At 36.7% G+C, this 11,721-nt stretch overlaps 1 protein-coding gene across 1 annotated transcript; it reads left to right on the top strand.

Annotated features, from left to right (window-relative positions):
• Nucleotides 1–6,118: 6,118 nt before the first annotated feature.
• Nucleotides 6,119–11,409, top strand: LOC309794626 (small ribosomal subunit protein uS8-like). The gene is made up of 2 exons (XM_082606353.1): nt 6,119–6,924; nt 7,564–11,409. Exon 2 carries the CDS (start codon nt 10,339–10,341, stop codon nt 10,795–10,797), a length of 459 nt encoding a protein of 152 aa, XP_082462479.1. The 5' UTR covers nt 6,119–6,924; nt 7,564–10,338; the 3' UTR covers nt 10,798–11,409.
• Nucleotides 11,410–11,721: the final 312 nt, after the last annotated feature.

Genomic DNA, 11,721 nt, shown 5'->3' on the forward strand with positions numbered 1-11,721 from the left:
TAATTAACACAGTACATTATTGGCATAAAAACAATCACACAAGTCAATGGAACAGAAGAGCCCAGAAATAAACCCACACATACATAATCAATTAATTTATGACAAAGGAGCCAAGAATACACAGTGGGGAAAGGACAATCTCTTTAAGAAATGACGTTAGGAAAAGTGGACAGCCACATGCAAAATAATGAAACTGGACCACTATCTTACACCATACACAAAAATTAACTCAAATGGATTAAAAACATAAGACCTGAAACCACAAAACTCCTAGAAGATAGATAGGTGGTAAGCTCCTTGACACAGGTTTTAGTAATGATGTTTTTAATCTGACACCAAAAGCAAAAACAACAAAAGCAAAAGTAAACAGGTTGGACTAGATCAAACTAAAAAGCTTCTGCACAGGACAGGAAACCAGTAACAAAATGGAAAGGTAACCTACTGAATGGGAGAAAATATTTTCAAATAATATATCTGATAAGGGATTAATATCCAAAATATATCCAAAATATATAAAGCATTCATATGACTTAATAGGAAAAAATACATATACCTATTTAAAAATGGGCAGAAGATCTGAATAGGCATTTTTCCAAAGAAGACATACAGATGGCCAACAGATACATGAAAAAGAGAAACAAAGTTGATAAATTTTTAGCCAGACTCATCAAGAAAAAAAGGGAGAGGGCCCAAATCAATAAAATTAGAAATGAAAAAGGATAAGTTATAACAAACACCACGGAAATACAAAAGACATTAAGAGACCACGAAAAGCCACTATGTGCCAATAAAATGGACATCCAAACAGAAATGGACAAATCCTTAGAAAGGTACAATCTCCCAAGACTGAACCAGGAAATGGAAAACATGAACAGACCAATCGCAACTACTGAAATTGAAACAATGATTTAAAAACTCCCAACAAACAGAAGTCTAGGACCAGATGGCTTCACAGACGAATTACATCAAACATTTAGAGAAGAGTTACCACCTATCTTTCTGAAAATATTCCCAAAAATTGCAGAGGAAGGAACACTCCCAAACTTATTCTGAGGCCACCATCACCCTGGTACCAAAACCAGACAAAGATACCAAAAAAGAAAATTACAGGCCAATACCACTGATGAACATAGATGCAAAAATCCTCAACAAAATGCTAGCAAACCAAATCCAGCAATACATTAAAAGGATCATACACCATGGTCAAGTGGGATTTATCCCAGGGATACAGGTATTCTTCAGTATCTGAAAATCAATGAGTGTGATACACCACATTAACAAATAGAAGAATAAAAACCATATGATCATCTCAGTAGATGCAGAAAAAGCTTTTGACAAAATTCAACATCCATTTATGATTAAAAAAAAACAAAGAAACAAATGTCTCCAGAAAGTGGGCAAAGAGGGAACCTATCTCAACATACTAAAGGTCATATATGGCAAACCCAGAGCTAACATCATTCTCAACAGTGAAAAGCTGAAAGCGTTTTCTCTAAGATCAGGAATGAGACAAGGATGCCCACTCTCACCCCTTTTATTCAACATAGTTTTGACAGTCCAGCCATGGCAATCAGAGAAGAAAAAGAAAAGGAATGCAAATTGGAAAAGAAGAAGTAAAACTGTCACTGTTTGCAGATAACATGATACTATAAATAGAATATTCTAAGGATGCTACCAGAAAACTACTAGAGCTCATCAATGAATTCAGTAAAGTTGCAGGATACAAAATTAATACACAAAAATCTCTTGCATTCCTATACATTAACAACAAAAGATCGGAAACAGAAATTGAGGAGACAATCCCATTTACTACTGCATCAAAAAGAATAAAATACCTAGGAATAAACCTATCTAAGGAGGCAAAAGACCTGTACTCTGAAAACCATAAGATGTTGATGAAAGAAATCGAAGATGATACAGATAGAAAGATGTACTGTGTTCTTGGATAGAAAAAATCAATATTGTCAAGATGACTACACTACCCAAGGCAATCTACAGATTCAGTGCAATTCCTATCAAATTACCAATGGCATTTTTCACAGAACTAGAACAAAAAATTTTTTTTAATTTGTATGGAAACACAAAAGACCCTGAATAGCCAAAGCAATCTTGAGAAAGAAAAATGGAGCTGGAGGAATCAGACTCCCTGACTTCAGACTATACCACAAAGCTACAGTCATCAAAACAGTATGGTACTGGCACAAAAACAGACATATAGATCAATGGAACAGGACAGAAGGCTCAGAAATAAACCCACGCACCTATGACCAATTAGTCTAAGACAAAGGAGGCAGGAATACACAATGGAGAAAAGACAGTCTCTTCTATAAGTGGTGCTGGGAAAACTAGGCAGCTACACGTAAAAGAATGAAATTAGAACACTCTCTAATACCATACACAAAAATAAATTCAAAATGGATTAAAGACCTAAATGTAAAACCAGATATTTTAAAACTCCTAGAGGAAAACATAGGCAGATCACTGTTTGAAATATATCACAGATATCTTTTTGGATCTGTCTCCTCCTAGAGTAATGACAATAAAAACAAAAGTAAGCAAATGGGACCTAGTTAAATTTAAAAGCTTTTGCATAGCAAAGGAAATCATAAACAAAATGAAAAGGCAACCTACAGAATGGGAGAAAATATTTGCAAACAATGCGACCAACAAGGGATTAATCTCCAAAATATACAAATAGCACATACAGCTCAATATCAAAACAACCCAATCATAAAATGGGCAGAAGATCTAAATAGACATTTCTCGGGACTCCCCTGGTGGTCCAGTGGTAAAGAATCTGCCTTCCAATGCAGGGGACACAGGTTCAATCCCTGGTCAGGGAACTAAAATCCCACATGCCATAGGGCAACTAAGCCCGCATGCCACAACTACTGAGCTTGTGTGCCTCAACAAGAGAGCCCGTGTGACACAACTACAGAGCCCACACACCACAACTGGAGAAAACCCGCACGCCACAACTAGAGAGAAGGCTGCAAGCCACAACAAAGACCTGATGCAGCTAAAAAAAATAATAGACGTTTCTCCAAAGAAGACATACAGATGGTCAAAAAGCACATGAAAATATGCTCAACATCACTAATCATTAGAGAAATGCAAATCAAAACTCCAATGAGGTATCACCTCACACTGGTCAGAATGGCCATCATCAAAAAGTCTAGGGACTTCCCTGGCAGTCCAGTGGTTAAGAATCCACACTACCATCGCAGGCGGCACAGGTTTGGTCCCTGGTCAGAAAACTAAGATCCTGCAGCCTGCTCAGTGCAGTGCAAAGAAAAAAGGAAAAAAGAAAAGAAAAAGTCTACAGATAATAAATGCTGGAGAGGGTGTGGAGAAAAGGGAACCCTCCTACACTGTTGGTGGGAATGTAAATTGATACAGCCACTATGGAGAACAGTATGGAGGTTCCTTTAAAAACTAAAAATAGAGCTACCAGGACTTTCCTGGTGGTCCAGCGGTTGAGACTCTGTGTTTCCACTGCAGGAGGCATGGGTTCGATCCCTGGTCGGGGAACAGGGATCCCGCATGCTGTGTGGTGCAGTAAGTAAGTAAAGAAGTAAAATAAACAAATAGCTACCATATAATCCTGCAATCCCACTCCTGGGCATATATTTGGAGAAAACCATAATCTGAAATGATACATGCACCCCAATATTCATTGCAGCACTATTTACAATAGCAAGACATGGAAACAACCTAAGTGTCCATCAAGAGATGAATGGATAAAGAAGATGTGGTATATATATATATATATATACATACATACAATGGAATATTAGCCATAAAAAAGAATGAAATAATGCCACTTGCAGCAACATGGATGGACCTAGAGATTATTATACTAAGTAAAGTAAGTCAGAAAGAGAAAAATACTGTATGATATCACTTATATGTGGAATCTAAAATATCACACAGATGAACTTATTTACAAAACAGAAATAGACTCAGATATAGAAAGCAAACTATGGTTACCAATGGGGAGGGAAGGGATAATTTAAGAGTTTGGGATTAAAATATACACACTACTATATATAAAATAGATAACCAACAGGGACCTGCTGTATAGCAGGGATTCCCTGTATAGTACAGGGAATTATACTCAATATCGGTAATAACTTATAATGGAAGAGAATGTAATAAATATATATACACACACATATATATAACTAGATTACTTTGCTGTACATCTGAAACTAGCACAACATTGTAAATCAACTATGTTTCAATAAAAATTTTTTTAAAAAAATAATCTCAACATCACTAATGACCTGGAAAGTGCAAATCAAAACCACAGTGAGTTATTACCTCAAACCTGTTAGAATGGCTATTACCAAAAAGACAAAAAATAGCAAGTGTTGGCAAGGATATGGATAACAGGGAACACTTGTGCACAGTTGCTGGCAATGTAAACTGGTGCAGCCACTATTAAAAACAGTATGGAGGTTTCTCAAAAAAATAAAAATAGAACTACCATATGATCCAGCAATTCCACTTTTGGGTATTTATCTGAAGAAAATAAAAACACTAACTCAAAAAGATAAACGTATCCCCATATTCATTGCAGCATTATTTCCAATATCCAAAATATGGAAGCAACCTAAGTGTGACCATCAATAGTTGTATGGATAATGAAAATATGAATATATATATATATGGAATATTATTCAGTTATAAAAAAGATTGAAATCTTGCCATTTGTGACAACATGATGGACCTCGAGGGAATTATGTCAAGTGAAATACTGCATGATCTCTCTTAAATACTGACTCTAACAACAGTAACAACAAACAAACAAAAAAACGACCTCATAAATACAGAGAATGAACTGATGGTTGCCAGGGGTAGTTGGAGGAAGAGGTAGCAGAAATGGGTGAAGGGGGTCAAAAGGTAAAAAAAAATTGGTATAAAGTGGTATAAAGTGGACCACAAAGACAAATTTTGAAATTCACTAAGTGACATGCAGATTTAATACTGTTGGAATTGAGAGGGGAGTTCATGATGTTATAAATGTACATCCAATTATTCCCAACTGATCCGAAACAATGTCATCATGTACAACTCTTAGGGATTTTACTGGCAAAACACGTTTAGCATGGATGAGAGTTAGCTATTCCCCCACACCCTTGTTTAACAGGATATGATGAAAGTCAGTTTTAGATCAAATTCTGCCTCTCACACCTTTGCTAACCATTATTACAAGCAAGTACAAAACTGTCCATACAACCTGTTTTGTAACTCTGATGAAGTCCTGCTCTTTACCAGTTTGGGTGATTTGATCACACTTTGCATGACAGGTTCACTCATACCAGATGTGATAATATTCCTTTAAATGGACATGAAACAACCAGAAATTGTTAGACCCGAAGTCTGGCCATGGAACTGCTGGGTGTTCAAAATTTGGGAACCACCTCTAAGGGTAAAGCACATAGAACTTACACCCAGTTCACAAAATAATGGGCAGTGTCTGAACATTTTAGCTAATCTATTAATACATACCTTAAATATCTGTAATTTCTCAGTGAGAGTCCATTTCTAACATTCATCATGCTAATTAAAAGCCATCAATTGGGGCTTCCCTGGTGGCGCAGTGGTTGAGAGTCCGCCTGCCGATGCAGGGGACGCGGGTTCGTGCCCCGGTCTGGGAGGATCCCACATGCCGCGGAGTGGTTGGGCCCGTGAGCCATGGCCGCTGAGCCTGCGGGTCCGGAGCCTGTGCTCCGCAACGGGAGAGGCCGCAACGGTGGGAGGCCCACGTACCGCAAAAAAAAAAAAAAAAAAGCCATCAATTGAATAAAAACCCATTTCTGACATTTGCTGTACTAATTAGCAAAGCATCTGTCTGGTATTAATCAATATATAGATAGTAGATGCACTTGTGATAGCTACCTCTCTAATCACTTAGGAAGGTAGAGTGGGGCTAGATAATGGAGAATAAGGTACAGAATTTCCACTTAGTTATATAGGTTTGGCTTTAGCTTTGTTTTTGTTTTTTAAGGCAGGGGAGTAACAACCAGAACTCGAATTCAGGAAGATTTGACCATCAGATTTGAGGGAAGCGGGGAGGACATGTGAAAAAGATACCGAAAGCAAGTAGGTGGAGAAGTGGAAGAAAAGTGTAAGAGCTATTTATATGTAGAATATATAAAAATACTGATTCTGCCTACCATGTGTGTAATGTTTGGTCTCTCACATATCACCTTTAATTTTGATAGAAACTATAGAAAATGGATATTATCTCCATTAAGGGTGAAAGTTCAGAGACATTAAATTGACTTCCAAAAGTCACAAACCTAGTAAATGCTAGAATTGGGACTCAGAGCCAGGCAGTGTGCTACACTGAAAAGAGCATGGGAAATGGCAAAGCTCAGGAAGTAGGCGAGCTTGGGGTGAAAGATATACATCCTTTTTTTTGGTGAAAGTGTAAAACTGGGACTACCTCTGAAGTGAGTAATTTAGCAATATACTTTAAATAAGTATCCCCTTTGACTTAGCAAATCCACTTATAGCAATTTATCCCACCTGTATACTCTCACATGTATTTCTAAGCATATGTGTGAGAATATTATTAAGTTCAATATTCTTTGAAATAGCAGTAGGTTTAGGATGAGTTAATAAATCATGGTGCAAATATCCATTTAATATAATAATGTACAGTTGTCTGTTTTTTATATACTGACATCATCAGATCTCCAGGATGTATCAATGAAAAGAGCAAAGTACTAAAGAGTGTGTGTGTGTGTGTGTGTGTGTATTTGTCATTTGTGTTTAAAAAGAAAAAATACACACACAGCTAATTTTCTGTCTCTTGAAGGATACAAAGAAACTAACAGTGGCTGCCTCTGAGGAAAGGAACTAGATAATTGAACAACAGATTGGGAGGAAGATTTATTTCTCACCAGTCCTTTTGTATGTTTTGAATTATATACATTTTATTACTTATTTTTTTAATTGTTTTAAGAGAAAAAAAGAGTATGGACTCTGGACTCAAGGAGAATTTGTTTTTTCTACTTAACTAGCTATGTGGCCATGTCCAAGTTATTATTTTCTAGTTTATTGTGACCACATTATAGAACATATAAAAAAGAAACCAAAAAGTCTCTTAAGAAGCCAACACTCAAGACACAATCATTATAAAACTTTGATGTAATTCTTCCTAGTCTTTTAAAAAACCTGTACTTCTTTCTGGTTACAAAGTAAACAATTTAACTTTTAAATGTATTACAAAATTTATTGGTCCATGTAAGGTACAGTGATTTATTGATGAAGATTTAGAATAATGAGTAGAAAGTACTTAAATATTTGTTTATTGTTCAATAAGTGCATCATATTTTCCTGTTCAGGTCCAGGAACTAGCTCTTCTTTATTGACAAATCACCCTTTCTGGCTAATATTACATCCCACCTGGAGAAAAATGTAGCAACTGTGTTATTACTTTAAATACCATAACTCTTGGGAACTTGTTTATATTGAAACAATATAGGTCATCTCACCTATGCGGTCCCCCAGTACCACTTATTTAATGCTGGTTACATTATTGCTCCCTAGGGTGCAGCATCCAGCCACTTCCAGTGACTGTCAGAGAGGGACGCTGTGCTCATTGATGAGGGCAAGTCTTACCCTGAGTATGCAGGTAAAACAAGAACCATCATTCATTTTCCAGTCACGTAAAATTTACCATTGGGAATTTTATAGCATGAAAATAGAACAACAGATTTTCCAACAGTGACTTCTCTTGAGCTCTTTAGGCCAGAATCACTGCATTCCTCGACCAGGTTCTCACTCTCTGTTGACCACACCCCTGCCTTCCACACACTATTGCCAGGAGAGGAGGAGAAGCAAGGGGCCCATGTGCAACATGAGAACGGCAGCCCCATTCAGACAAGAAACGTCTGTCCCTTGTTGCACATGACTTAAGACCAGCCTGGGAGAGCACAGTGTAGCCACATCAATCCAAGGCAAGACAGGACATAAATTGGAAGGGGCTGTTGGCATTATGGAGCAAAAGTTGCAAAAGCCCTGAGAGCAGGAAGACAGATCATCTTTGAGCATCTTTGTTAAACCACTTTGTTTTGTCTCTGTTACAGTAGTACAGAATTATCACACTCCCATATACGATTGTCCCTCGGTATCCTCAGGGGGATTGTTTCCAGGGTCCCTGTGGATACCAAAATCCTTGGATGTTCAAGTCCCTTATATAGAACAGTGTAGTATTAGCATATAAGCTATGCACATCCTCCCTGATACTTTAAATCATCTCTAGATTACTTATAATACATAATACAATGCAAATACTAAATACATAGTTGTAAATACAATGTAAATGTTATGTAAAGAGTTGCCAGCCCATTGCAAATTCAAGTTTTGCTTTTTGGAACTTTCTGGGACTTTTTTTTCCTGAGTTTTTGTGATCCATGGTTGGATGAATCTGTAGATGCAGAACCCAAGTATATGAAGGGCTGACTTTACTTGATATTGAAAATCTTTTTAATTTTCATAAATCCGGTAGGCAAGAAAAATAGTATTTTATTTTTGCTCTAATTTAAACCATCATTATATTAGTGGGGTTGAGCCTATATTTATGTTTCTCAATCATTTGTATTTCTTCTTTAAATTATCTGTTCACGTTCTGTGCCCATTATTTTCTACTAGGGACTTGTTTGTTCTGATTTTTAGGAGATCTATCTATATCTATCTATCTATCTATCTATATATATAATCTCCATTTTCCCATGATATGTTATAAAAAGTTATAAATAGTTTTCCCAATATACCTTTTGATTTTGTTTATGGTGTTTTTAGTTGTTCTAGATAAGAATTGTTGGCTTTGTGGGTTTTTTTTTCAATTTTGTTTTAATCAGATTTTTCAATGGGTATTTTATGTCATTTTCAGAAAGGTCTTTCCTACTCTTGAATGATATCAATAATTTACTCATATTTTCTTCATTATGGTTATAGTTTTGCTTTTACATTTAAATTTTTGTTTTGTCTATAATTGACTTTGATATAAGAATGAGGGAGGGATTAAGCCCCACCCCTACCCCCCCAAAAAAACCCCAATCAGTTGTGCCAATACCATATACTAAATAGTCCACCTTTCCTCCATTAGTTTGAAATTCCATCTTTATCATCTATTAAACCCCAATCTGTATTGGGTTACATTGGTCTATTACCATATTTTTTTAAGTTACTAATTCTCGACAAAATATTAGCAAACCGAATCCAACAACACATAAAAAAGACCATACACCATGACCAAGTGGGATTCATCCCAAGTTCACAAGAATGGTTCAACGTATGCAAATCAATGTGATATACCACATAAACAAAAGAAAAGACAAAAACCACATCATCATCTCAGTAGAGGCAGAAAAAGCATTTGACAAAATTCAATATCCATTCATAATAAAAACTCTTACCAAAGTGGGTATAGAGGGAACATATCTCAACATAATAAAAGCCATTTTTGACAAACCCACAGCCAATATAATACTCAATAGTGAAAAGCTGAAAGTCTTCCTGTTAAAATCTGGAACAAGACAAGGATGCCCACTCTCACCTCTTCTATTCAACACAGTATTGAAGTCCTAGCCAAGGCACTCAGGTAAGAAAAAGAAATAAAAAGTATCCAAATTGGAAGGGAAGAGGTAAAAGTGCCATTATATGCAGATGACATGATACTATAGATAGAAAACCCTAGAACTGATCAATGAATTCAGCAAGGTAGCAGGATACAAGATTAACATACAGAAATCGGTTGCATTTCTTTACACTAACAATGAAATATCAGAAAGGAATGTAAAAAAACAATCCCTTTTAAAATCACACCCCCCAGGCTTCCCTCGTGGCGCAGTGGTTAGGAATCCGACTGCCAATGCAGGGGACAGGGGTTCGAGCCCTGTTCCAGGAGGATCCCACATGCTGCGGAACAGCTAGGCCCGTGTGCCACAAATGCTGAGCCTGCGCTCTGGAGCCCACGAGCCACAGCTGCTGAGACCTGCGTGCCTGGAGCCTGTGCTCCACAACACGAGGGGCCACCGCAAAGAGAGGCCCGTGCACTGCAAGGAGGAATGGCCCCCGCTCACCGCAACTAGAGAAAGCCCGCACACAGCAATGAAGACCCAACGCAGCCACAAATAAAATAAATTGATATTAAAAAATTGCACCCCCCCAAAAATAAAATACTTAGGAATAAAACTAACCAAAGAGGTGAAACACTTATATACTGAGAACTATAAAACATTAATAAAGGAAACTGAAGATGATTCAAAGAAATGGAAAGATATCCCATGCTCTTGGATTGGAAGAATTAATATTGTTAAAATGGCCATACTGCTCTTTCCACCATCTTTCTGTGCCGCCATAATGGTGTGCATGCATGTCCTGGCTGATGGTCTCAAGAGTATCAACAATGCCAAAAAAAAGAGGCAAACGCCAGGTTGGTTTAGGCCATGCTCCAAAGTCATCGTCAGGTTTCTAACTGTGATGAAGAATCACGGTTACATTGGCAAATTTGAAATCATCGATGATCACAGGGCTGGGGAAATTGTTGTGAACCTCACAGACAGGCTAAATAACTGTGGAGTGATCAGCCCCAGATTTGATGTGCAACTCAAAGATCTAGAAAAATGTCAGAATAACGTGCTCCCGTCCCATCAGTTTCTTTTCATTGTACTGACAACCTCAGCTGGCATCATGGACCATAAAGAAGCAAGAGGAAAACACACTGGAGGGAAAATACCTGGATCTTTTTCTAGGGATATAATACACACATGCAAATAAAATGCCTCAGAGGATATACAAAGCAATCTACAGATTTAATGTGATCCCTATCAAATTACCCATATTTTTCACATAAGTGTAATAATAATAATCCGGGAAAATATTATGAACAACCTTATGCTAGTAAATTCAACAACTTAGATAAAATGGGCAAATTTCTTGAAAGACACAGATTACCCAAGCTTACCAAGGAAGAAATATATAACCTGAAGAGCCTATCTATTAAAGAAATTGAATTTGTAATTTAAAACATTCCCACAAAGAAAACTGCAGGCCCATAGGGCAGCACAGGTGAATTCCACTAAACATTTACAAATTCTTCATGAACTCTTTCAAAAAATTAAAAAGGTGAGAATACTTCCCAACTCATTCTATGATTACAGAATTACCCTGACACCAAAACCAGACAAAGATATTACAGAGAAATAGCAGACCAATATTCCTATGTTATAAACATAGATATCAAAAATCCTAAACAAAATTTTAGCAGATTGAATCCAAAATTTATAAAAAGGGTAATACATTTGACCAAGTGAAGTTTATCCCAAGAATGCAAATTGTTTTGACACTTGAAAATCCATCAGTGTAATTCATCATATTAACAAACTAAAGAATATTCATCTATAAATATATAAATAAATACGTAAATTATTTCTGATTATGTCAATAGATGCAGAAAATCATTTGAGAAAATCCAACATCCATTCCTGACAAAAACTCTCAGAAAAGTAGGAATAGAAGGAAAATTCTTCAATGCATTAAAGGGCATTTACTTAAAATCTTACAACTAGCATCATACTAAATTGTGAAAAACTGAATCAATTTTCCCCTAAGATCAGGAAGAAGATAAGGATGCCAAACCTCAACATTAAAGATTCTAGCCAGTGCAATAAGATCACGAGATAAGAAATAAAAACCCCTATA

The sequence above is a fragment of the Mesoplodon mirus genome (genome assembly GCF_964341445.2).
Source record: "Mesoplodon mirus genome assembly, chromosome: 1".
In the NCBI taxonomy this organism is placed as follows: domain Eukaryota; kingdom Metazoa; phylum Chordata; class Mammalia; order Artiodactyla; family Ziphiidae; genus Mesoplodon; species Mesoplodon mirus.

Excerpts from the sequence above, each read along its gene's own strand:
- LOC309794626 (XM_082606353.1), top strand. The coding sequence starts at position 10,339 with ATGGCCATACTGCTCTTTCCACCATCTTTCTGTGCCGCCATAATGGTG.